Source organism: Sturnus vulgaris, chromosome 1 (genome assembly GCF_052056855.1).
Source record: "Sturnus vulgaris isolate bStuVul1 chromosome 1, bStuVul1.hap1, whole genome shotgun sequence".
In the NCBI taxonomy this organism is placed as follows: Eukaryota; Metazoa; Chordata; class Aves; order Passeriformes; family Sturnidae; genus Sturnus; species Sturnus vulgaris.
The window spans coordinates 104,163,351-104,190,228 of NC_142243.1; the positions used below are offsets into that span (position 1 = coordinate 104,163,351).

The 26,878-nt window shown below is 41.9% G+C and overlaps 3 protein-coding genes across 7 annotated transcripts in view; 2 read left to right on the forward strand and 1 right to left on the reverse strand.

The window, feature by feature from the left end:
* Positions 1 to 1,912: 1,912 nt before the first annotated feature.
* PSMG2 (proteasome assembly chaperone 2) lies at positions 1,913 to 9,219 on the reverse strand. Its single transcript, XM_014870867.2, has 7 exons — positions 9,009 to 9,219; positions 7,235 to 7,406; positions 6,384 to 6,442; positions 5,456 to 5,574; positions 3,944 to 4,117; positions 2,635 to 2,755; positions 1,913 to 2,270 (listed from the first exon to the last, which is right to left on the reverse strand). Exons 1-7 carry the CDS (start codon positions 9,075 to 9,077, stop codon positions 2,178 to 2,180), a joined length of 807 nt encoding a protein of 268 aa, XP_014726353.2. The 5' UTR covers positions 9,078 to 9,219; the 3' UTR covers positions 1,913 to 2,177.
* A 6-nt stretch (positions 9,220 to 9,225) lies between these two features.
* Positions 9,226 to 23,406, forward strand: CEP76 (centrosomal protein 76). The gene is made up of 12 exons (XM_014870863.2): positions 9,226 to 9,362; positions 10,683 to 10,838; positions 11,165 to 11,246; positions 11,622 to 11,846; positions 12,358 to 12,543; positions 14,277 to 14,374; positions 15,027 to 15,155; positions 17,595 to 17,786; positions 19,779 to 19,945; positions 20,820 to 21,153; positions 22,369 to 22,586; positions 23,050 to 23,406. Exons 1-12 carry the CDS (start codon positions 9,300 to 9,302, stop codon positions 23,186 to 23,188), a joined length of 1,989 nt encoding a protein of 662 aa, XP_014726349.2. The 5' UTR covers positions 9,226 to 9,299; the 3' UTR covers positions 23,189 to 23,406.
* Positions 23,407 to 25,903: 2,497 nt separating this feature from the next.
* Positions 25,904 to 26,878, forward strand: part of SPIRE1 (spire type actin nucleation factor 1) — a 126,745-nt gene continuing 125,770 nt past the window's right edge. For all 5 annotated transcript variants that reach the window (XM_088172921.1, XM_088172901.1, XM_088172916.1 and 2 more), the window contains exon 1: positions 25,904 to 26,225. In XM_088172921.1, coding sequence (XP_088029047.1) covers positions 25,919 to 26,225 — 307 coding nt within the window. In that variant the 5' untranslated portion in view covers positions 25,904 to 25,918. The remainder of the gene's footprint in view (positions 26,226 to 26,878) is intronic.

The window sequence follows — 26,878 nt, forward strand, 5'->3', positions numbered from 1 at the left end:
GTTGATGTCAGCCAACTTGATGAACTGGCAAAGGAGATCAAGATAGAGGGGCTTTGTTGGGTTTTGTTGAGTGCTGTCTTGTGACAAGAGAAGTCTTGCTTTCTGACCTGTATACTTGTTTAGTTATTTCTACACAGGCCCCAATCCTTGACTACTGTTGGGAAAGTGTATTTAAAAATGTGAAGAAGGGGAGAGAAAGGACCAAGTGAGTGTGTAATTGTAGTCTTTAAAGAAATGGGGTTAAAATGATCAGACATGTGAAAGGCATTTTTTTCCAAAAGAAGAAGCTGTGATTTACTGTCTTTTTTTTTTCTCCATGTTCAAGGGCAGTGTTGCAGAGGTGTTTTTATTTTTGCTAGTCATCTGAACAGCAGGGCAAAGGCACAGCCTTGTCTTGCAGGAAGGTTTTAGTGTGTGCAGGGGCTGTCCCGGGCACTGGAAGCAGGAGTGGCTCGGTGCCAAGGGCAGCTCCACCTGCGGAACTGCTGGCCTTGGAGAAGCTGCGTCCTTGTTCCTCTCACAAGGATCCGACTGCCCTCTACCTTCTTCACAGGGAACAGGAAAGCCCTGAGGATTTTCTCTTCCAGAAAGTATTCCCAGTGTTCTTTTCTCTTCTCGAGGTTTCGCTCCCTCAGCTGTCCCTCTTTAGGAGCTAGTGAACATCCATGGCTCACTTAAGAAAAATACTGTGAAGCAAGTAACACCCCTTTCATTGCTTCTTCAAGACTTAATTTGCTCTCCTGCTCTTTATACACCTCGCAGTCACTTGGCTTAATTTGAATATGGTTATTTTTCCAACTAGCTGTAGGCTTATCAGACTTGCCTTGTGCTACACATGACCTCTTGTCTGCATTCCCTGACTGCATCTGCATTTCAATTCACCAGCTTACCAGTCTGGATACCTGTGGGAACTCCTAAAAATATATTTTGGTTAATTCTGTCTTTTCAACTCTAGAACTGACCATCTTGCATCCATGATGTAAAGTTGTTTTTAAATCAGCTGATGTGAGCAAGCACTTCCAAAAGGTCAAAACTGAACATAGCTAACTACTGTAGTGCAACAGGTACCATCACAAACATTGAAAACTTTCCATCACACAGCTGTTGTCTCAGACTAAGCCTGCAAGATACATAGATACCAGACTGCCTGATATCAGGCAGGGTTCCCTGATGCCTCTGTATTTCAGAGCACTGTATTCATGTTCAGTCTAAGAAGGCTCATTGACCTAGAAAGCTTTAGTTGCAGCATCTTAGCAGCTTCTGGAAATGGAATGGAAGCCTGGAAAAGAGAAGGCTCAGGGGCAATCTAATTATGGCCTCCCAGTTCCCACAGGGACCCTACAAGAGAGCTGGAGAGGGACTTTTTGCAAGGGCATGTAGTGAAAGGATAGAAGGAAATGGCTTCAAACTGAGAATAGGTTTAGGTTGCGTACTAGGAAGAAATCAGTGGTGAGGCACAGGCTCAAGTTGCCCAGGAAAGTTCTAGATGTCTCATCCCTAGAAGTGTTTAAGACTAGGTTGGCTGGGGCTCTGAGCAGCCTGGTCTAGTAGAATGTGTCCCTGCCTACAGCAATGGGGTTGGAAGGAGAGGACCTTCAGGATCCCTTCCAACCCCCACCATTCTATCACTCTGTGCAGACAGAAAAGACAGAACAGCTGTTACCTTGCTTGCAGTCTCCCCAGTTGAAGCTACCACAACAGCATTGGTAAAAGAAAGCAAAACCAGATCACTTCTGACCTTCACTTACCTCACCAGGAAGTCTTGGAAAAAATGTTAGGATCCACAGTTGACGGGGAAGCGGAGAGTTTTATCTTCCAAGAAAATCCATGACTACACATCACTCTCAGTTCTCAGCTGCATTAAAAAGGAGCACCTTAAGCTTGTCCATGGCAGTAACACTTAACCAGGGGAAAAGGTTTCTCAAAAAATATTTTATTAGAAAAAACTTCCAACCAAAATTACTCAATAAACAACTGTACAAAACATATTTCTTTGGTGAGTCTGTGAAAGTTACCTTAATTTCTTTAGCTACCCACATACACAAAAGGAATTTTTCTTAAATAAATCATTTATGTAGACACAAAGCAAGCTGCTGCTCCTTGGCAATTACTGTGTAATCAACACCTCAAGGGACATCTGTGACCGCACACGTGACTCACAGCGAGTTCAGAGCTGATCAGAAGAGGGCAGGTGGGAGACCATTGCCAAAAAGTAAGCGCCAAGAACTTGGTATCTTCCACTGTGAAGAAGGATCTGTGGAATTGTTGCTCTGCAACAAACCCAGAATAATTAAGTTTTAAGTAGTAATGATATAACTGGCACAGGTATTAAAATAATGGGCAGCAGTACAAGTGTCTGTGTCACAGTGGGTTGCTTTAGAGAAGAGCACTGGAAGAGTGAAGTCAATCAAACCTTTACACAATTTTTGCCCACACCTGTCAAACAAAAGAACTGGTGTTCAGATTTGTTTTTTCAGGTGGGGAAACTCCCAGTGAGATTTTAATAAAAATATATATTTTATTTGGCATATTCTTGATGACCAAGAGCCAAAATGAACCCATCTGGACTGAAGAAAAACGAAAATAACGGCTATAAAATATGAAAGCAAGAACTTTAGATCAAACATTACTTACTTCACTTTTAATTAGCTGGAGCCATTCATTAAGATAGTTAACAAGAACAAATGCATCAGGGATGTTGTCTCCTTCTGAGCAAAATTTCAGAAGAACTGCCATTTGGATTCCCTCTGAACAGCTGCAACAAAAATGAGCATGCATTTCTATTTCATTTTTAGATCCACAACAATTATATTTATGTATTAAGAGCAGCAATAATATGAACGTATCTTGTGAAAAGGCAAAATCAAAAATGAAAAATGTATGTATATATATATTTTTTTCCTCTCCAGATTTCCTTGATCACGTTTTCACACTTCATGCTCTTTTGCTTAATCTTGAATTTGTTCTTTACTTTGCAAGGCAAGAATCCCACATCTTGCAAGAGTATTCAGGCCTTTTACATACTTAGTTTGCATTTTTGTGCTGGTGAGGTGCCTATACACATCCTTTGATAGAACCATTCCTTATCTTTCTGTGTATTTTAAACCAGCAGTTTTGCAGGCTGCATATCACTACTTCACTCAGAATATTCTCATTTTTAAATTTAGATATTAACCTGGTTATGTTTACATTTTTACCTCACATCCTGGCAGATCTTTTCTTTTGCAATTGTATATTGTTTCCATACTGAAGTCAGTATAAAGGTAAGCGTGGTATTAGTAACTTTGTTGCTGTTGAATGCAACAGTATGATCAGGTGTCAAAAGTAATAATTAAAAAATAAAAGTCAATTTTCCACCTGACACAACACATCTTTTGCAGAACCACACTGTTGTGCTATAAATGAGTACTAGTTTCTAAAGTTTAAAAATTCAGCTTTCAGCACAACTTCTGATGCATGCACCTTTTAACAAAACCTTCACACCTAAATTTTTGCTTCCCTGAAATCTTAACTCATTCATAGTGCTCAGAATTGTTTGCGGGTTTTGGGGGTGTTTTGTATAACTGATGTTGGAACCATTTGCTTCAGGAAATAGTTTTAGTTAAAGTAGCACAGGTACAGGAACTCAACTATTTACAAATTGTGGTTTGGATAATATCAAATACCAGATTGTTTGTAATCATAACTGTAAAGACTTCATTATTTTTCTTTAGCCTATTCCCTTATATTTTTATCTCATTATAACTTTATGATCCAGGACTCCCTACTTCTCTTCCTCTTAATTATGGGCCTGACCTGGAAGAAATTCTATTCCTATAAAGCCCTGTTCTATAAAAAGAAGGACTTCTCATTTCCTGTAACATAGTTGTTTATAAGATAATTTTACCCAAGTACTAAAAACAAGACTTCTGATATTTTCTGTCCTTATCTTTTGGCAACTCACCTCTCATTAAACAATAGTTTTGTGATGCCACCACCAGGTATATGCAGAACTTTGTCTGTATCACTTATTCCAGGGTAAGCTGCTACTCTTTCCATTTCTTTCCAGTTTAGCTCCTTCATGCGGCCTCCAACTGCTTTCTCCAGATCGGGGGTGAGCAGGTAGCGCAGTGGTGTCCTAGAAACAAGTCAAGGATGCATTCAGCCTGCCAAGGAAGGACACTTCCCCAGTTATCACCTGTGGCAGACACAAGGTGCAAGCACTGAGGACCTTGCACCTGCAGAGAAGGATTGCTCTGACATTGTCTCCCTCTTCAGATCAAAGTTGGAAAGTAAGTCTGTGGCCTCAAAACTGTACAAACTACTCATCTTTCTGCCACAAGCAGAACTTGGGTACCCTTTTAGGGGCTTAAATAACAGCCAAGTGCCAAATACATAAGCACATAAATACGGGAACTGCTTATGGTTGATAAAATAATTTACAAATAAAACGTGCTTTTTTCTTCCTTCAGATTGGAGGTGATTAATTCAAAATATATTAGGGTAAACCTGGACTTCACCATGATACAGTATTTTTAGTAAGCTCACACTACTAACACATAACACATTAAGACTTCAGTCAAGTTAGAAGTATTTTCTGAATGCACTACCCTCACTCTTTAGTAAATCTGCTATAAGGGAGTTGTTCTGTGGTGCTGAAGGAGCTGGCAGGGTTTAAATCACAACTTATGACTTAGACCTCATCAAATAACCATGAGTCCCTCTCATTTCATTCCATGTTAGTTGGCCATCCTGGAATTGTATGGATCTACCACTATATGTAGGATGTGCATAGATCTAAACCTCCTTTGAGGCCCTGTAAATTTATAGAGCCTGAGGATAACAACTGCAGAAATACTTGTTTTATTTGCAAAAATACTGGTTTTGTTTCTCATGAAATCACCAATTACGATGCCTTCATCCAGCAAGAAATTACTGTTTTTTGGATGGGTAATACCAAGTAAAAAAATATTGCAATTGCAGCCTTGCAGTTGCCTCCCAACAAATAATAACTGGTAACTTCCTATTAAAAAGAAAAAAAAAACCAAAAAAACCACCAAACCCCAACAACTTTCTGTATCAAAGAAAACCTTTCAAATGCAGAATGATGACAAAGAGGTCAGAAATGAATCACAATCAACTATTAAAAATCTAACCTGTGACCTGTATGTCAGCAGTTAATCCCTGACATTGCCTGCAGCCACAGGAAGTTAAAACTCAGGCAAAGCAGGTCAAGTGCAATTTGCTTACGGCTTTTCATTTGATCAGTACTTTTGGCAGTAGTAACCCAGAAAATTCAGTGACTAATCCTGTATTACATCATGTTTTAATACCATACTAAGCATTTTGTGACCAATGCACACATGGAAGCAAAAGCACCCTGCCAACAGTACTTGGTACATAGAAGTAGAGGGAAATATGTCAGTCAAAGAAACCCCAGAAACATCAGTTAGGTCTTTTAAGGACACAAACATACCCCAGAAGCTGCTCATCATCACGCTGGTACGCGTGGCTGCTGGACAGAACGACAACCCTGGCATATTTGCTGCTCTTCACCCAAGAAAGCAGAGTTTCACAGAATGGCCTGTACTTGTTCTTTATGCAAAGACACAGAAAATAAAAGTGAAAAATATAATGTGTCCTTAACAGTACTAGGTGTTATATGTAATATTTAGCAGTGATGTAAATTATTCTTCATATCCACTTAGTCTTCAGCCCCAGATATATTATCAGAAAACAGAGAACTGCCCTACACGTAGAATTATAAGAATTATAAGAATTATCATTAAGACCATGTCAACAACAACAGTACCACCTCTTTTGTGTGCCATTGATACCAAAGGAAAAAGCTTTAGAGCAAGATGGGATGGCAGGATCACACAGTATTTTCCACATTGAATTGCTAAAATACTGCATCACAATTTTTTTTCTGTCATGGCATTCTGCTTATTTGAAATTACAATCACTATCCAGTTAATGAGTAATAGTATATTCCTCATTTTTACCAAATGAACACTGTTAAAATGAATATAGAATACTATGAAATAATTAAATTGGCATGACACAAAAAAGAATAAAACTATTACAAAGAACACACAAAAACAATAAATGTAAAGAGACAAAAATAAACAGACAAAACCCAGACCATTTTGTATTTTTATGACTCTTAATAACTAAAGAGATATTTACACTAAAATCTACCAACAAAGGCAGCTGTTGTGGGGCTTGGAAAAACAAAAGCAAAACCTCAACCCCCAATGAATGCAGAAATCAATAAAACTGTACCAACTGCAGAAGGTGTTACAGCGTGAATAGAAAAATACTTTTGCCAGGCCACTTCATATTTCCCAGCAGAACTCTTCAGACCAAATAGTGAAGTAGGAACAATCAGTGAACATACATACCTTTATAAAAGGTGACCTGATCTGCAGAACTACAAGTTTCTTTGAAGGTAAGGAGTACACTACAAGAAGAAATCATTAAGTCTTGTTAAGCAGAACCTTAAAGAGATCTGAGTTTAAATATATCAAGAATTACTCCATTTACAAACTTCAGGATAGTAAACCTATCAATTCATATGGGAAAGCCTGATAACATCCACTGTGTTAAAAACACATATTTCTGTGCTTTGTATTTTCATCAGACTTAGTTTCGTTTGTACTAAACTCAAGGATTGAATTATGAAAGATATATGAAGATTTGCCTCCTGTAATAATTCAGATAATGTATGCATCTTTGCAAAGAACGACAGATCCTTCTGAGATTTCTGTGATTTAAGAGGGTAAAAGAAATAAAATGAAATACAATGATCAATGTGGGGAAAAAAACTAAGAATTTGTAGGGGGAGTGGGAGAAACATTATACAGGGAAAAAGGCAAAGGTATATAGGAAGGAAAAAGAGTGGATAAGTATCCTTCTAGATCAGAAATGCAACTTGTATTCCAGTAATTTGTTTGAAGTATGTGCACACTTTGGATTAACAGCACTGAGAGTTTTGGCTGCACTGCAATATGGTTCATATTCAACATTTCTTACTGGTTCCAAATGTCAATGTCAAATGTTATTTTGGTTTTCCAAAATAACAACAGGAACAGTTTCCTCTATGAAGTGTAAATACGTTCCTATCTGTAGGTTCTGCAGCTGTTATTACTGACCTTAATTTAAGCACATCAGCAAAATGTAACAACAAAAAAAGTAAATGTGATGTCCTTGCATCTTATGCCCCCTGCAAATACCTTCAGCATTCAATACCCACCTTCAGCATTTATACTCAGCTCCGTTGAGTTTTCCTCTGCTGTTGCATATGGGTTATTTCCAACCATTGGCACCAGGCAATCAGTGTAGAAGTAACCAACTTTAGTCATGTCAAGGGTGGAAATCACCAGATCTATTGCCAGCTGACCGACATTTCCCACGGACACTGCTGGCTGAAGTAACAGAATGAACTGAATTACAGCGTGCTTTATGGATGGCAGAAAGTGCTCTTCAAATAGTGAAAGCTTAAATTCCTTAAAATCTGGTCAAACGTGATTTCTAAAAGTGGCTGCTCATCCTCTGGCAAAGGTGACTATTTCCTACCAGAAGAATTGGTAAATACAGGATTTGGTCCCTGACAAAAAACATCCTGGCCACTTATGTGAATAATCATGTCTCATTGTAAACTGAAAGAACAACTTGGAAACTTACCTCCTTTCCCACATTTTTGGATTGAGAGCAGGTAAAAGCCACTCAAGCAACTGATGTGAGACTGGCAAACCTCACACGATGCCCAAAGGCAGCTCTGGTATTATATTTTAAGCCTCTAAATTCAGACTGACCCAGAGACAAGAGTAGGTTGTTCTTAAATTTTTTAAGTATGAAAATTATAAGGGTGCCCTTAAATTATCTGCACAGGAATTGCTGTGGGTTGTCATCAATCGGGGCAGACACCGACCTAATATACTGACCTAATGTGATAGCACGGAAAGAGAAAGTCAAAAGTCTGTGTCCTTCCACATAAACTATTAGAGGAAGACAACCATAAAACGTTCGGTTGCTTTTTCCCTCTAATTTATAGTCAAATCCAAGAATTGCTGCTGCTGCCCACTGCGGAAAACCAGCGGATTTGGGGCTGGCGGAGGGTGAAGGGGGCCGGGGCAGCACGGAGTGCCCGCACTCGCCGGGGCCGGTGGCGGGCGAGCAGCTCGGCAGCGATGCGTGTGTTTCCTGCTGCTTGTCAGCTGACCGGGAATGACTTCCTGCGCAGCCTGCACAGTCATCCCGGGCTGGACAGCCCTGCCTGGGAAGCGATGGGGTTCCCTGCAGCTAACCCAGCAAAGAGGGAAAGAAATGACGGGGTTTGCGCCTCCGCAGCCTGCGCTGGAGCGCTCGTCCCACACCGACATCGTCACCTCGGGCACATGACCTGACACTGGTGTCACACCATGTGTGAAGGCGATAAAAACACTTCCTGAAACAATCCTAATCCGAGATTTAAATGTAGCAGAATTATTTTTTTAAAAACATTGGAAACATTTATATATCGCTTCTAAATGAAAAAAAAAAAATCCCAATCTTTTATTGTAGTGGCAACCCATGGGTACTGCAAATCCAGCAAAAGCACATAGGGCGCATTAATTTTTAGAGCAACAGCATATAGCTATAGCTCCGCAATAGCATACTGTTTGAGCTACGGCTCAAAAATAAATATAGCTATTGCAGCTCGGCACGGATCGTCGTGACACGGGCAAAACCGGGGTTCTGAGGAGGGAGAAGTTGGCAGAAACAGAGAAGACCGCGCTAAGCTCTGCTGCAGAGCCCTCCAAACCCTCTTTTCCTCGGCAGATTCCACACACACCGCCTGCCCTGCGCCTTCTCCTCTTATCCCGCGGCCAAGTACCCAGGGATGACCCTCGGGCAGGGCACGGAGAGACACCAGAGCCCCCCGTGTCCCAGAGGAGCGGAGCGGAGCCCTCAGCACAGGGACCGCGGGCAGCGACCCCCCAAACCCACCGAGGGCGGGGGAAAGGGGAAACAGGAGCGTGACTCACCATGAGCAGAGTGAAGCCTTTAAAGTCCGGGACGGCGGAGCCCCCGCCGCGGTCGCATGGAATGAACATGCCGGCCGGGAAGGGAGGAGGGAAGCAGGGAGCGAAGAGAGAAAGGAAGGAAGGAAGGAAAGAAGAGAGGGAGGGAGGGAGGGAAGGAAGGAAAGGAGGGAGGAAGGGAAGGAAGGAAGCGGGGCGCGGACGCCGCGCCCACGTGCTGCCGCCAGGGGGCGGTGCCGGCGCTGCCCGCGCTCGCTGCCAGGCGGTTGGGGCCCGTTCCCGGCCGGCTCCGCCATGTCGCTGCCGCCGGAGAAAGCCTCGGAGCTGAAGCAGATCATCCACCAACAGCTGCTCAAGGTGGGACTGGCGCCCGGCCCGGCGCTGGAGAGACTTCCCCTGGCCCTCATGGGGCCGTGCCGGCCCCCGTGCCGGTGTCACCCCGCCGCTGGTGGCGGCAGCGCCCGCTGAGGCGGTGGCGGCGAGCGCGCCCGCTCTGGCGCCCAGCTTTGTTTTCCCAACTTGCAGGTGTTTTCCAGGCGCCGCTTTGTCGTTTTCTTGTTGCTTTTTTGAGCGAGCGTCTTGAACTGACGGGGAAATAAGTAAGGATGCTGTAACTCCTGTATGGCTTGTTAGCGCCATGGTGAATATTCCTGCCTGTCACACAGGAGAACGGGGTTCTTGGAGCGAGTCCAGAGGAGGCCAGCAAGATGATTAGAGGGAGGCAGCACCTCTGCTTCGAGGAAAGGCTCGAACGGGAGAACCAGGATTGTGCAGCCTGGAGAAGAGACGGCTCAGTGGAGACTTTATAGCAGCCTTCCAGTACCTGAAGGGAGCCTGCCTTCTGAAAGGAGACAGACTTTTTACCAGAGCATGTAGTGACAGGACAAGGGGAGATGGATTCAAACTGAAAGAGAGCAGGTTTAGGGTAGATATCAGGAAGAATTTTTCACTGTGATGCGTACTGAGGGACTGGAACAGTTTGCCCAGAGAAGTTGTGGATGTCCCATCCCTGGAAGTTTTCAAGGCCAGGCTGTGTGGAGCTCTTAGTGACCTGTTCTAGTGGGAAGTGTCCCAGCCCATGGCCGGGGCTTTGGAATGAGATATCTTTAAGGTGTTTTCCAGCAAGGTCGTTCTGTGATTCTATTTCAGGTCCCGATGGCTGTGTCCTTATCATCCTTTAAGTGTGAGACTCAGCTCTATAAAGCCGTCTGCTTTCACAGCTCGGGTGATAGGCAGACATTCTCAGACTTCCTTTTGAGTGTAGGAAAAGTTTGCAGTGGAGATCTGCTACTTTTGTGCCTTACCTGTATAAAAGTGTATTTTTTCCCTTAAAAAATAAGGAAGTATTATATTAAGCTTGAATTTTGAGGGAAACGAGAAATTAGAGCAGTGACCATAATTGATGGATTTGCAGACCTTTTTGTGAGGAGGGAAGTTCAAGATGGGTTGCTGTAAAAGAGCAGTGAAAACGCCTATGCTTATAACTTTTTTTTACTGGGAAAGCTGCTTTTGTAAGATGGTGGCTCATTTGATTAGTTCTGAAAGGATCAATATTTCGGTGTAGTTATTGCTGTTTTCCTGAGTAAACACTCTTAGCGTTACAGACTTAATTGGTAAGTTATAACTGCTGCCATAGAGAGAGCTGGTGTTTATAACACACAGTGAATTTTCTTTCAGATGGATGTCCATGGGAGGATACGAGAAGTTCTTGCTGAGACTATACGAGAAGAGCTGGCACCTGAGCATCAGCAGCTGTCCACAGAAGATCTGATAAAAGCCCTAAGACAGCGGGGAATCATTGATGATGTTATGAAGGAACTTAAATTTGTAACCGTAAGTAGCTTTTGAAGAGAAGAAGTATTTCTGCTTGTTCCTCTTACTGATGTGGTGTTTTGACCAAGTGATGAAACTATGCTGCTTCTGGAGGTTTGTGAGGGCGTTACTGATTTGAGACATTATGGGAGCAGAGAAGATTAGTGCATATGCTGCAATTGGTTTGGTGGTAATACTGCACTGAAAATATTTATTCCATTTTAGAAGGGAGCATACCTAAAGAGTGGCATTCACGTGAAATGGAGGATTCTTTAATTTTTAGAAGACTCTGGTAAGAGCACTGTTGCATCCCTTGACTCCTTAAAAAATCTTAATTTTAATTCCAGGATGTGAACGAAACGGAGAGGACTTTGGCTCCAAAACCATCAGCACATTTTGTTGACAGAGAACCACCAGTTTTGAAAAAAAGTATGTTTCTTGTTTATTTAAATGTTTGGATCATAGTTTTGAAACGAATTTGAAGTCTGTGATTTTTGCACTCCGAATTAGTAATCCAGTATGAAAGATATACAAAAAGGCATATAGGTGGATGTTTCCTGTGCTTATCCACAGGGAGTAAACTCATGTATCAATCAGTGTTGCATTAAATATGATTTACTATTATTATTTCATTTACTTTACACTAAGATAACTTCCATATATTTTAAAATTACTTTCTCGTAAGCACGTGTTTCAAAGAAGTTTCTTTTTTTGCTAGTCTCCTGTTAGTTAAATGATATTTAACAAATTAAGCTTTCTAAGATCTGTTTGTAGTCTCTTCATTTTTATTGCTACACTTTACAGCTAACATTGACCCAACACGGAGGTATCTTTACCTTCAGGTTTTGGGTGGAAAAGCTTTTCTGGACCATCTACAGGAACCAGAGCCTCTGCCTGGCCAGATCTGTTCTACCTTCACTCTGTGTTTACATTTTCGAAACCAGCGCTTCCGTTCCAAACCTGTACCCTGTGCCTGTGAGCCAGATTTTCAAGATGGATTTCTACTTGAAATACACAAGGATAGCCTAGGTAAGGAATATTGTGGGTTTGAAGCTGATGCTGTTGGTATATTTTCTGACGTAAGAGTTTTTGTGAAATATGTTTGATATTTTTTAGTGGATTTCTTTCCTGGTTTTTGTCACGTTTTCCTGAGGAGACTGATTACATAACTGGGTTATGCCACTTGTAGATCTTTCTCTGCTCTTGCTCTTTTCTTTCTTTTTCTCTCTAAAATAACATTGAATTTACCAACTTTATACATTCTTAAATGTTAATTCCATTTTAATTTTTGTGTATCTGAACTAGTTGTATCCCAGTACTCAACTACAAAAATAATTTTATCTTCTCTGTAATCTTTCTGTAGCTCTGTCCTAAAATGAGTATGGTTTTAGAGATGGGATCATTGCTTACACTTCTGGACTCAAGATCTTTCTTCATACTTACTAAATACATTGCATTTTGTTGCATACTGTTTTAAAGTTCTGAGGAGAACTTGGGATGATCATATTCTTACTGTCTTATTTTGGTTTAATAATGGCAGGTGATGGAAGTAAGATGGTGGATGCAACCACTATGTTATCTATCTCTGACCCAGTGCACATGGTTCTGATCAAGACAGACACCTTTGGTGAGACCACACTGGTAGCATCCTATTTCTTGGAGTGGAGATCTGTCTTGGCTGCAGAGAACGGCATAACAAATGTTGCTGTGGAACTCCTGGGTGTAGGTAAGGATAAAAAATAAGCATGTTATGATAACTTAAAATATTGGGTACTGTGCTTACTTACAAGCTTAAAGCACTATTTTTCATCTAGTTAATTTTTTTCTTCAATTCAGAAGTAACTGTAAAGTATCCTTAGAAAATGCCTAGAAGACTTAATGGTCAGATATTTCTGTTACCAAGCTGCTAAAAATGAGTATTCCAGATCTCATGTAAAAATGGTCCTTATGTCTGGGAATTCCCACTGTTGATTATCTGCAAAATCTGGTTAAGTTATCAGAATAAAACCAACCAAACAAAAGTCCAGTAGTTCATCTCCAGGAATATATCTGCTCAGTGCATGGGGGAGTAAAATCCAGCTTGTGTGCTTTTCATAGCGAACTAACAATTGCTGGAGAAAGGGATCTCTGCTCTGCTCCCATTTATCCCAGTAGCTGGAAAAGTGTTTTCTGAATGGTTTGGTTTAGGTGCTTAGCAGTTAGTACACATGTGTATTTTTGTGTATCACTTGTCCCCAGTCCACCCTCAGGAGTTACTACCCAAATTTTTAGGATATGATTTAGTGAATAAAGACTAGGTCTCTCATGACTTCCTACAAGACTTTTTACAAGAATGAGTAATGACAGGACAAGGGGGGATGGATTCAAACTGAATGAGAGTAGATTTAGATTGGATATTAGGAAGAAATTCTTTCCTATGAAGGTGATGAGGCACTGGAACAGGTTTCCCAGAGAAGCTGTGGATACCACATCCTGAGAAGTGTTCAAGGTGAGGTTGGATGGAACTCTGAGCAATGTGATTTTGTGGCAGCTGTCCCTGCTCCTGGCAGGGGAATTTGAACTAGGTGATCTCTAAGATCACATCCAACCCAAGCCACTCTTGATTTTAATTTTCTATAATGACTTGGAAATGCATAGCAAATAAGTTGAGTTTAATTCTCGAATGGGTGATGGACCAAGTTAAATTTAATTCTCATTAGCTTTTTTTTTCCAAGTAATAAAGTATCAATCCAATAAATCCGGTGCTTTTTCTCCTTTTCCAAATCCTGTCATTGTACAAAATGCGTCAAGAACATCAAAGGATGCTGCCATCTCAGATAAACAGATAAACTATTATGCAAGGCTTCCATTGCTTGTATTGCTTATGGACCCATCTGTAATCTGTTTTGTAATTGCTTATTGTCGTTTATGTAATTTAACATTTTCAGCATTAGACAACGACATTAAGTTGAGGGCGTTGCTGTTAGTTTGTTTGTTGTTTTGGGAAGTTTTTTAAAGTTTATTAATCTCTTTGTATGACAGCCAGGGTCCTTCATAATTAGCTGTGTCCTGGGAGAAGATGAACTTCACTAATTTCCAGCTATTTAAATTTGAGCTACTTGTATAATCAGTAGGAGTAGGCACATTTACAGTGTGTGATTCTCTGACTTGATTTTAGATGTCCATCTAGACATTTCTACAATATCATTTTAGAATTCATCTCATATGTCCCCATACTGGCTGCAAATAGGGCCTTGTATAATTATGTGCTTCTTTTCATCATATAATGCTTTCTTACAGCCTCATTTGAGTTTAAATTTAAATAGAGATTCTTACTTTGCCTATGTTTAAAAAAGTTTAGTTACTTTTTGGATTGTATAAGGCTAACATAAATATTTTAATATTTTGTCCCTGCCTGGCTAAAATAGTCTAAGCAAATTGAATATGAGAGAACTGATGAAAATTTATTTTATTTCAAAGGTACGGAATCAAAGGTTTCTGTTGGTGTTTTAAACATCAGACTGGAAATGTATCCGCAGCTTAATAAGACACTTTCTTCAGAAATAATTAATACTCAAGTAAGTATTTTCTGGGAGGGCTAACTTATTTTTTTGTTGGTGGGGGTGAAACTCAGTATAGAATTGTAGATGTTGAGGACTGTGGGGTTTTTGAATGTTTAATACGTCTCTTTTTTTCTTTTAAATTTTAATATAATTACTTTTTTTAAACTACGTTGTCTAGTCTGAACATTACTCAAAATATTACTGTCATAGGTTTTTCTAATTACTTGTATCACAACCTCTGAAGAAAAAAGAAAGATACATCTAATTTTCTTCAGATAGTATATATGTTTTCTTGCTCTTTCCCATGTGAAACAGTAATTTCAAGTTAACTGTTCTGCTTGGAAAGCCAGTAAATGCCTGAAGGTGCATGCAGATGTTCTTCTGCACATTAAAATCTGAGCAATCCTTCTGTGCAGAAATTCATTATTAAAATGAACAGTACTTCAGTGAAGCTTAATATATCAATCTACAAACAAGAAATACAACTTGAAGTTTTTCTTAATTGGATTTCCATTTAAAAATACTATGGATTTGCATGACACATTTAAAATGTTAAGCTTTATTTTACATATGCCAGGATGTGGTGGTAATATACTTACTGATTATGGCATTTTCTCCTGTTTGGAATTAGTATGTGTAGTATTGGTTTTGTTTTTCCTACCTACAGTTCACTTTGGAACGTCAGAAAACAGCAGAAAGAGAGCGTTTATTTCTTGTGTATGCGAAGCAGTGGTGGAGAGAATACCTGCAGATCAGGCCTACCCACAACACAAGGCTGGTAAAGATCTTTGCACAGGTTCGTCAGTTCTACAAATAGACTAATCCTTTCTTCAAGTTACCTTTTCATTTTATTTTGAACTTTATGTGTATGTGAAATCTGTATAGATTTATAATGTGGTTATGTGATGTGATGTATTGTGCAAAAAATTTAATTTGTAAGGACTGACTGAACTTCTGTTTGTCTACTGAAGCTTAATAGAACGATGCAGACAGGAGAGTTGCTCTGGCTACCTCTGATGAACCAGGTGAAAAAACCTGCTTAGTCTTGTCCGTGAATACTCAGAAATGGCAGAGACCTAGGTGATCTGTACAAACTATTTCAGATAAATTTTGTACCAGATAAAGCAGTTGCAAAAAATAGACTTCCTAGATTTCTTAGAACACATCCTCAAAATACTTGAACTCTGTGTGGTCTGCAATACAGTCTCTCTGGTTTATGCCACGCAACAACTACAGTCACAATTAATGGAGTCTGATAAATTGCTGTATCAGTTGCTCCTCAGTAACTGTTCCTCAGTAAAAGGAATGGTATGACCCTTGCATTTTTAATGCTATGAATTTACCCTGCATAGTGGCAATTTTCCTTCCACAGTAACTTCTTATCTTAAAGCAGTGTCCTGGAGCGATCTGTGCCTCCTCTTTGGTGAGGCAACAACTTCCTTTCTGGCTGTGCCCTGAGTGTGCAGGAGTGATGTGAACTTCCAAATCCCAGCTAGTAGCTGAGCCTCCACCCTGTCACCCCACATCAGTGGGATGGTAGCAACAATAAAAAGGGCAAAAGTAAGGAAAAGTTCAGGGGTTGAGATAAAGGTGTTTTAATAAATGAAAGAAAGAAAGCAAAGAAGAATGGGAAAACAGTGATGCAAAGACAGCCACTCACCCCCTCCCAGAGCAGACATATGCCTTGATAGTCTCCAAGCAGGGGCAAGTTTAGGGTGGGTGTTCCCCACCTCCACTGTTTTTATTGCTGAGCATGACACTATATGGCATGGAATATCCCTTTGGTCAGATCAGGTCGGCTGTCCTGGCTGTGTCCCCTTCCAGATTTTTGTCCACCCTGAACCTACAACTGTGTGGTAGCATAATGAGAAGCAGAGGCAGTGTGATACTACAGAAGCCCTGCCCAGCAGTAGCTAAAACACTGGGGTGCTCACACCTCTGTTTTGGTCACAAATCTAAAATACAGCACTATGAGGGCTGCTGTGAAGAAAACAAACTCCTTTCCAAATAGACCCAATACAAAGGCTTAAGGGTTTCAGGGCAGGGTATAAAGAGAAACAAGTCTATAATTAAATAGGATAGGATCTAGGCCCCTGCTAGATTAGTACCTATATAGAGCTTATCTTGAGTCTCCCATTTGCCATAGAAAATCTTAATAAAACTTTCTGGGAACAGAAATGAGCTTATTAGATTAGTTAGATAGTTTAGTTACCATCAAGTTTCAGATGAGTAATGCAGAAACAGGCATTATATATATGAGACAATATTAAAAAAATAAGTCCTGCCTGTGGGTTTTTTAAAAATTGCTTTCAAGCTGTGAAAGTGTTCAACAGGATTTCAGTCAGCCTCAAATAAATGCTGCTTCTTTTTCCCACCAGCTTGCTGAAAAAGCATGACAAAACCTTAAATGGGACAATATGTGACTACAGTAAAAATATGAGACCATAATTTCCTGAAGCTACAGAGATCTAAAAGGCTTTGATCCCTTTTAAAAATATATGAGCATAAAAGTCCCAGTTTAGCCCAGTGAGGAACTGAAGACTTCTATGCTTCTTGAAATAGTTTTAAAAGATGATAATCATAGTATTTGCCTGCAGCGTGTAATAAAACAGACCTTTTTTAAAGTCATCTTATTTCTTCATTTTTATAAGAACTTAGAAAAGATTAATGTTATTGCTTAATTTAGATCTGGTTACTAGATCTAGTTACTTCATTTTGAGTAATTTTTATTACTTGCTGTTATGAAAAGAGGTAGAGTATTCAAATTCAGAAGCAAATAGACACGTTTTAAACTCTAGAATCAGTTAATCAGTTGCTGAATGTTTAGTGCTTTGCGGGGAAGGTTTTTTTTGGGATCGTTGTGGAATTTGGTGTGTAAGTTTTTGTTCTAGCTTGTTTTTATACTTGATGGTAATGTGGAAATTGAAAGTGAGTAGAGCATGAACAGTTCCTCACCCGTTTGAGAAAATTAATTGCAGCCTGTGCTGTTCCTGGTGTTAAGACATTTAGTCCAGAATGCCCTGTGAGTGACAGAGCCAGAATGAAATCTCTGATGTCTCTGAATGAGTTGTCTCAATGGTCTTGTGTTCTAATTCTGGGGATATTTTCGTGTCTTACTGTTTCTGAGTGATGCTTATTCCAGGGAGGATACATCCCAGAGGAGAAAAGAGTAAGTTAAGATTAACGTTTTGGGACACTTGCGCTGCTGGCCAATAACGTTTTTTGTCATGTGCAGGACGAGAACGGTGTGAACCGGCCGGTGTGTTCGTACGTGAGACCTCTGCGGGCGGGGCGGCTGCTGGACACGCCGCGGCAGGCAGCGCGCTTCGTCAGCGTCCTGGGCCACGAGAGAGCCGCGCTCATCGGCGGCGGCGGCGGCAAGCAGGAGCAGTGGTGCACCCTGCTCGCCTTCGTGTGCAGGAACAAGGTGCGTGACAGTGCCCCTCGTGTGGCACTGCTGCGGGGCGGTTGTCCTGTACTAACCGCAGTCGGGAGTTTTAAAGCTGGCTGCAAGTACGTGCATTAAAATCACATTTGGAAGGTTCTGTTATGGTTATACTTGAGGTGTTTTTAAAGAGAAACAGGTGCTAACTAGTAAACTAGAAGGCTTTGGAGCAGGATTCCTTTACTACTGTGGATGTGGTCCATTCGTCAGTTCATCTCTGACACTGAAATTGCTTCTCGTCTGTTGTTTTTCTAAGAACACATATTACCATCCAATGAATTCCTGCTACTGTGCAGTACACTAGTTAAAATTCTTAACTAATCCAGGAAGAGTAGAAAAAGTCTCTTTAGTCTCTTGTCTCTTTTGCTGGTTTGGTGGGGGGTTTTTTGTCGTTTTTTGGGGGGTTTGGTTTTTTTGTGTGTCTTCTTTTTTTGTTGTTTTGTTTTGGTTTTGTTGTTGTTTTTGGGTTTGTTTTTTTTTCTCAGTAGAGGGGCTGAAGTTTTTATGTTCCGTTTTTGCAAGACAGGAATTTTCACGGGATGTTTCAGCTTAGTTCTTGGTAGTCTGACATTCGTATCGTATGACTGTAATAAGCAAAATAAATTGTAACTGGTTCTGGTTTATAGCTCTTCTGTTTTATGAGCAGAAGTAACAGTGATCACTTCTGATACATCTTTGGAGTGGTCAGGGCTTTTCATTGCCATGGAGATACTTGTGCCTTCGAAAATACTGGTGTGTTTGCACTTAAAAGACGTGTTCAGGGCAGCAGAAGCTGTATCCCAGATTTTAGATCTGCCTCCAAGACCACATAGAACAGGCATTGGCTGTTGTGTCTGAATATCAGATGATGCACAGGTGCTCTATAAAGGCAGCTCTGGCTACCCACTGGGTTTCAGATGTAGGTGACAGTAAGGACCTTGAGGACCCTGTGTTTGGAGGCACAGAGAAAGGTATTCCTTCAAGTCAGAAGTGGAAAGCTGTATGGAAAATTACTGAATTTAGCCCCTGAGACACCAGCTAAATCATTATTTTTCTTATGGAAAGTGGTGTAGTGTTGTTAAAATCACACAGGTTCACTATGAACTCGTTTAAGCCTACTTTTCTGCGGATTTCCCTTTTATGCTGTAGTAGGGCAAGATTGTGTTGTCTTGATACATCCAAGATCTCAGAATTTTACATTTTCAACATTCTGAATAATTATTTGATTAAAGAGCCTTACTGTTCTGCTTCTGAATACGGTACTTTGTGTTATGAAGCCTTCATTGTTTAAGCAATTTTTGTTCTTACTTTACAGTTCACATTTATAAAGAATTCAAGAGACAAAGGATATTAGACATTGCATTTGGAAATTGTTTTCTGTGAATTATCAGTGGTAGTAATGTGTGTATGAGATAAATGTTTTTCTGACTGAAGGAAAAATCAGCTGCACATGATTCCCAGCTGTTTTAGAGTTAGATCTGTGGGAGACCTTGTTTTATCTTTGTCTAGTTTCTGAAGTTTGACAGAACATTCAAGAAAGTGAAATACCAATAGAATTACATTTTATTAAGTGAAAAATCTCCTAACTGTGTGAAAATACTGCATAATTTCTAGTCTTGCTTCAGGTGTTTGCTTTATATATATTTTTACATTTAATTAGAACATTGGTTTTGTTGTTGCAGGTCAATAGATTCTGGGTTATTTGGAGATATCTTTATAATCACGTTTCCCAGTGTTAATCATACACTGTACTTGAACAAACAATATCAACAGTCTATCATTAGAACATGCATTTTTAATTCATTTATTCTATTACAGAAAACTAAAACTTGTCTAGTTTAAATGGTAAAATCCTGACTTTTGATGCATGCTTTAGATAAATAGGAGAGAAACATGACTTGTTAAATGGTGGCTTGAGAAATACCACTATTTTCTTTCTTTAAGGTTTTATCCATGCCTAATACTCAAAACAGCTCATTAGTATTTATTGTCTAGGGTGATTGTGAAGACCATGCTAACCTTCTGTGCAGTCTTCTTCTTGGGTTTGGATTGGAAGCCTTTGTGTGTGTTGGAACAAAAGCAAAAGGAGTCCCCCATACTTGGGTAATGACTTGTGGGTCTGATGGAACAATTACTTTTTGGGAGAGCTTAACAGGACATAGGTGAGTAAAAAGAATATAAGAAAACAGAACAATATATACTGAGGCTTGTGTAGGATATTTTTGCGGTTGTGGGTTTTTAAAAATCTTTATACCCTGTCATGTAATCCAGATGATATTTGTCTTTGAATCTTTTTTCTGTCTACTGCTTTTGCTTGGAAAATAACTGATTCAGCGTGAGAAGAAGTATTTAATCAGTTTATAATGTATCAGTGTCTTTGTTACTGTATGGTAGCTGTTTTGTGTCTCATGGCAGCTGATTGCCATCGATGCTATCGCTGCCATCATTTGTAAAGGAGATGAAATCTGACATGATTGTTTAGGAACCCGTATTTTTTGCTTGAATTCATCAGCGAAATCAGTGTTGCATTACTTTTTTCCCTCCCTGCAGAAATCTCTCTAAGTTCTCTGAGATTTTCTCTTGACTTGAGTAATTTGAGAAGGGCATATGTAGTTTTTTGGAGTACTAAGCTTTGGGAACATGTTCTTTCCAGTGTTCAAAACAAGCACTTCTGTTTTGCCACTGTTTGTGTGTCCTGTGATTAGCATTTGCAGGTGTATTTCTCCAAATGTGATGAATAGCAGGGAAACTGTATGAGCATGTTCTTATAGTTGCAGAGTTTAACTGCTTGATTAAGAAGCTTATTTTTCTAGATTTAAAGACTAAAAATGATGTATTATCTGATAGTATATTATGCCTCCAAAGTGTGGACAATTACATTTCTGTAAACAAATGAATGCCATTTTGGGGGGATAAATTGATGACAAACTTGGCTTGTATTTTTAAGGGAAAAATGTCTATATCTGTCCCATCTAAATATTTTTACCTTGCCTTGAAACAAGTTGTATTAATAAGAAATTGAATCTTTTTGACTAGGTACGTCCACAGACCTATCAACCCTGATGACCCTCCCCTAGTTGAACAGCCCAAGCCGCTGTATCCATATCGCACAGTAGGTTGTGTCTTCAACCATCAAAAGTTCTTTGGAAATTGTCAGCCCTCTGATGCCGTGGAGCTGTGTGTGTTTGACCTGCATGATGAATCTAAATGGAAACCCATGAGTGGAGAAGCAATAAAATCTGTATGTCCCCCTGGAGCAACATCTTCGGTTCCCCCTTTTCCTCCTCTGTGTGCTTCTACAATAGATGCTGCTGTAACGAGCAACGAGATAGAAGTGCAGCTGAGGATATTGGTCTCTGAACACAGAAAGGTGAGGAAGATTGGCAGTGATCTGTCATGGTAATAGAGGTTCATGTGTTAATTGTATACTTGTTTTGGATAGCCATTTGTTAGTTCACATACTTGTATCTTTGCAATGTGTGTTCCATCAGCTTTTACAGAAATGTGACATGGGAAAAGTGAATCAACTGAAAAAATGTTTGGGAAGACTGTAACGAGTCAGTTTAGACATCATACTTTTATTTGCAGTGGTGATCTGTAGCCTCATGTGTGGGCTCTTCCCCCCACCCTGCCTTTGCACCTCATTCTATGTCTGATCTTCAGCTGATTGGCACCTGCAGACCACCCATGTGAGGGGTCTTTAAAAGCACCAGGGAGATGAAATCTGGTTGTTAGTGGGCTTTGCCAGTCCAGCACAAATGTTCCTAAATAAAAGCAGGTTTTCAACTTTTGTGATCTTATTCTGACTGCTTTACAAAATCAGATATATTTTTAGAAGTTAATTTTGTCCTTTACCAGGATTTTTACAAGGTAGACGTGATACTTCCTATCCTGGACATGAAGGCAATGATATTTTAAGTCCTTGTTAGCTTATGTCTGTTTTTAATGAGGTTTTTTGAATGTTTCTGTTTTTAATCTCTCCACACGATGCTCAGCCTTTGGGGTGGCAAAGTAATTCTCAGAGTATGAGTCCTATGCAGTGTTGAATACATACATGGCAGATTTTTCTGCTTCTTTGCTTTTGGGATGGTAGGAGAAAGGTGCATGAATGTGATGGGAAGATGGGTGGTAGAAAGAAGGTGCCTTTGTGTTTTGAGGAGCTGTTGTGCCTCATTTTTTCTCAAAGGGTTTTCCATGAGACATTTAAAAAAATGTCAGGTGAATCTTAGTTGATCTTTTCCATATTTTTGCTGTGTATTTATGCATATCTTCTTACATTTCATGCAGAGATAGTGTAGCTGAAACATCTGGTTTCAACTCTCCTGGCCTAATGTTTCAGTCTAATAGTTTAACTTCATTCCTTGATCAAGGTTTGATACTTGTGGTGCCACTTCTGGTAGTGGTGTTTGCTTCTCCCAGTTGGTGTGTGAGTGAATACATAAATCTTACTGCTTCATGAGTTCACTGCCATTAATTACCAACATAAAGATTCTTGTATTTATTTGAATCTATGCAGTAGGCAAGTTTAGGCATATCCTGATGTACCTCCTGCACAGTTACCATTGTTCTGTGACTTGGCTCCCAGGATCTTGGCCTTTCTACTGTTTGGGATGACCATCTCTCCTATCTGCTATCACCAGCATTAGCAGCCTATGAGCTTGAACGCACAACAGGTGTTACTGCAGGAAATGAAGAGTTTCAGGATTCCGTAAGGAGAGCGGTACCTGATGGTCACACCTTCAAAGGGTTTCCCATCCATTTTGTGCACAGAAATGCCAGGAGAGCATTTGCCACATGTCTTCGGTAAGTCTAAGTGTAAAGATGCAGATACATGTTAAAACTAAATAGTAATCCTCAATTGCTAATTGCAACTCATTTTTTAATAATGAATTTTAGAGAAAATTAATTTCCTTAGGTTAGAGCTGGAGGAAGAGTTGTGTGCTATGTGTAATGGATCATGGGGTACAGAGCTTTTAGGTTACATTGGTGGTTCAGTGGTGATAGACTTCTTATGTATTAAATTGAAGAACGTGGAGTTAATTTAATTTCTCTGCACTTGTTAAAAACGATGAGCAATTGTGTAATTTTCCTGCAAGGCGATAGCCCTTGCACTATAGAGCAGTATTATTATTTGTAATGACAGACTCAAGATACTCATTGGTACTTAAATGCTAGTCACACTTTTAAAAACTTGCACAATGTAATTAAAAGTTTTAACAATGTCTTAGGATTGTCTGTTACTCCTGTGTTTCTTTTTGTCATGTAGGTCTCCTTTTTGTGAAGAAATAATCTGTTGTAGGGGAGACCAAGTGCGACTTGCAGTTCGTGTACGAGTGTTTACATACCCCGAATCTGCGTGTGCTGTTTGGATCATGTTTGCTTGTAAATACCGCTCTGTCCTTTGAAGAATCCCCAAATTATTCATACCTTTTTAGCACTGCAAAATAATGTATGTGGGTGAAAAATTATTCAATTAAAAACTAAGATAGTATTTTATATAAATGCCACTGATTTTGAACACCACGATGTGTGTATTGTATTGAAGGGGATTGTGTATACAGTAATGATTGTATTTATAAAGAGAATTTATTCTTTTTAATAAAAGTTGCTTTTTATATTTATAGGAATGTGGGTCAAGTTACTAAAATGTGTGCAAAAAATACTGGCTTGCTTTTTGCAGTTCTGAATTGGTGTAAGAATTTATTTGGGAGCAGGCCAGCTTTACCTCTGCAGGGTAAGAGACTCTGTTCTAGCTCTCCTTTCCCTGTAGTGTACAGGGTGTACTTTGTGAGAGACTGAGATCCAGAAATAATGGTGTTAAACATATGTCCTTCAGACAACAATGTTTACTTCTGCCTCTTGTGGATCTAACAGTGACTTCTACATTCAGCTTTTGAAAACAGTTCAGTCAGATAAAGGTAATCTTGATGATCTGTGAATATAATAACATATGGATTCATTAAAAAAATGTGTATTAGGACTTGGATACCTGAAGATGTGAATAGCTATGATGGGTTAGATAAAGTATGATAAACCTGATGCATTTTTCCTCTTGTTACCTTAAGAAGTTTCTGAGGTAGAAGTTGTAGCCAGACCATTTTGCTTGACAACCGTTCATGATTTTGTCTAATTCTGACACTCAGACCTGTACTTAATTACCCATTTGTGGTTTTGTCTGTCTTAAACCTGTGGGTGATGATTTTGTTGAGTGTCTTTATGCTCTGCAAAATGGCAAGCAATTGGGCTTACTGAACTTTTCCCTACCATACCTTTCAGGTTTTTCCCTATGTAGACTCCAGGCATCTCTTCTTGAGGCTGGAACATCTGAAACTCTTTGGTTTCTTCTGTAGAAGCCATTATGTGTCAGTGACAGCTCATGACCACCTCCTTTGGTTCTACTTGTAAGAAAGTGGCCTCTTCTGCTGGTGCAAAAAAATTGCCTGATCCTAGAGAATCTTGCAATCTATACAGCAGGAGTTTGCATTTTGCATGTACATTTAATCAGCAGTGGCAGTGTGACACCATTTTTGTCTTTTTTCTTCAAGTGTTAAACACTTCCTATGGCAGCACTGAGGATTTTTAAATTTAGGACTTAAGAGTACATTATGTACTTACTGGCCCTGCTGCTAACTTTGCAAGTCTGGTTTTGTGTTTTCTTTCATTTTATACCTGAAAAATCGGAATGCATTCGTTTGCCTCTTATACAGCATACATGGTGCTGATAAAAGCTTCAGAAGCAATTTCACCCCAAATTTCATTGTATCTAGATGTAGCCTGAAAGGCTGGATCATATTGCATGGTGAATTGGGTGAAATTTAAGAGTGTTACTTAAGTACCAGTTGTATCTTATATGCACCGCTATATGTTGCACAAGAGGAAAGAGGAAAAGAACAGCGGCATTCAGTACAGCTGGAAGTGAAAGGAGAGAGGAGCTGGAAGTGGGATGGGGAGAGGGGAGCTGGAAGTGGGATGCGAAGAGGGGAGCTGCCTGGTTGGAGCCAGCAGCGACGGCCTTGCCCAGGTGCAATACCGCTCGTGTACGGCAGGGGGCACTGCCGGCGCTGTCCCTCACACCGCCCCGGTTCCCAGTGGATCAGGTGCGAACGGGAGATTTTGAGTTTCCTTTCGCATCTGAGAGGTGGAACCCTAAAGGGAGAAACACCGTGTGTTCAGTGTGAGCTCCAGCCTATTAAGTCTGATGTTTTTCTGCGTGAAGGTACTCATTTGCCTGGGGCGAAGCTGGCATTAAGGGCTGTGCTCTTCTAGTGCCCAGGTGTGTTCAGGGGCAGGGACGTCAGTTCCCAGCTTCTTGGAAGACGATTCCCTCGTTGTTCCCTTTCCAGATTGGGCTGGTTTAACTCTGCTTCCTCTCCGGGAGCTTTCCCGGAGGAAGTGTTTGCTTTGGGAGGGCAGACCCTGGAATCCAAAGGCACTCGCCCTGCTGTTGTAGAAGCGGGGACCTGCTAATACGTTTCGCTGTATCCGTGATGGCGCGGGTTGGTGTGAGACGTTCAACACTTGGGGGTGCAGGGAGTGTCATCCCGCCTCCCGCTGGCAGTTGTTTGTTTCTGGGGGTGGTGGTTACCGACACCCAGCGCAGAAGCAGCGGCCCGAGGGCTGTGGGATGAGTGCACCGCGTCTGTCGGTGTCTCGGGCGGAGGTGGAAGCCGAGCGGCCCGGCCGGCGATGCGATGCAGGCGCCGGTTGCCGTGGCAGCTCCGAGTGGATCCTCCCCGCGCCCGCCATGGCGGCCGTGCCGGCAGGGGGCGCTGCGGCGGCGGGCGGCGCCGCGCGGCGGGGGCGGGCGAGGACGAGGACGCCATTGCGTTGCTATGAGCTGTCGCTCCCCCTGCGGCGGCGGCGGCAGCGGGCGGACCGGGCGCCGATCCTGTGCCTGCCTTCCTCCTGACTCCTGCCTGTTTCCTGGCTTCAGCTGCCTGCCGCGCGGGCCGGGCTGTCCGTCCGGCGGCCTGGTGGCACTAGCGGGGCGGAGAGGATGAGCACGGCGGGACAGGGCGGCAGCAGCAGCAGCACGAGCGGCAGCAGCAGCATCAGCGCACGCAGCAGCATCAGCAGCCGCTGCCGCGGCGGCGGGGCCGGTCACTGAGCGAGGAGCACCGCGGCGGACGCAGGGCATGGAGCCCCAGCCCGGCGCCTCCCGCCCGGCCGCCGAGGAGGAGGAAGACGGCGCCGGCGGGTCCGGCGGGCAGCCGGAGGCGCTGTCGCTGGAGGAGATCCTCCGGCTCTACAACCAGCCCATCAACGAGGAGCAGGCGTGGGCCGTGTGTTACCAGTGCTGCGCCTCGCTGCGCGCCCGCGCCCGCCGCGGAGAGACCCCCGCCGCCAGGCTGGGGACGGCGGCCGCGCACCTCCGCGTCTGGCGGGACGGCGCCGTCACCCTGGAGCAGGACGAGCCCGACCGGCCGCCCCCGCCCGCCGCAGGTAAGGCCACGGGCCGCCGCCGGCGCCCATCCCGCGCAGCCCCCGGCGGCAGCGGCCGAGGGTCGGGCACGGGCGGCCGCCCGTCTCCATCAGCCTTTGTCCGGGACGTGAGGCTCCTTCCCGCCCGAGAGTCGCGGTGAGCGAGCGCCCGGCTCCTCGGTCGTGCTGTGAGGGGTCTGCGTGTGTCTGTGTCCGTGTGTGTGTATCCCTGCGGCATCTCAGTGTCGTGCGTGGAAAGGTAGAACCCCGCGCCTAGGATGCGATCGCCTGCGTGTGAACGGGCAGGCGAATGCGGGTTCGGTGTTTTATAATTGCGTCGTCTCTCCTGGTGCGTAATCGATCCCGTGTCATCCGCACACCGGGAGTGCCGCTCTTGCGGGCTCCCTGCTCTTTGGCTTCGGGCCGTGCATCCCGCAGCGACTCCCGGAGCAGTTTGGCATCAAAAGGCACCTATTAGAAATAGATCCATTTAGATGTGTGCTGACACTAAGTAAGTGAGAAAGCCGTGTACAGGGGCTTAGCACCTACCATCTGTTTCGTTGAAATACCCAGGAAAGCGTATTTTGTATTGGAAAGGAAAATGAGGGCGCATGTCTGTTTCTCAGCCTTTCAAAGCTTCTGGTTTTAAATGGGGAAAGCAGTATTTTTTTGTT

Bases quoted from the DNA above. Each gene is read 5' to 3' on its own strand.
- PSMG2 (XM_014870867.2), bottom strand. From the start codon at position 9,077: ATGTTCATTCCATGCGACCGCGGCGGGGGCTCCGCCGTCCCGGACTTT. The intron at 5,575-6,383 runs GTATGTATGTTC...CTTTGCATAAAG, and splicing joins TCAGGTCACCTTTTATAAAG to AACAAGTACAGGCCATTCTG. The intron at 4,118-5,455 runs GTATGTTTGTGT...ACTTGTTTCTAG, and splicing joins GATGATGAGCAGCTTCTGGG to GACACCACTGCGCTACCTGC.
- CEP76 (XM_014870863.2), top strand. From the start codon at position 9,300: ATGTCGCTGCCGCCGGAGAAAGCCTCGGAGCTGAAGCAGATCATCCAC. The intron at 21,154-22,368 runs GTGAGGAAGATT...CTTGGCTCCCAG, and splicing joins TGGTCTCTGAACACAGAAAG to GATCTTGGCCTTTCTACTGT. The intron at 22,587-23,049 runs GTAAGTCTAAGT...TTTGTCATGTAG, and splicing joins GCATTTGCCACATGTCTTCG to GTCTCCTTTTTGTGAAGAAA.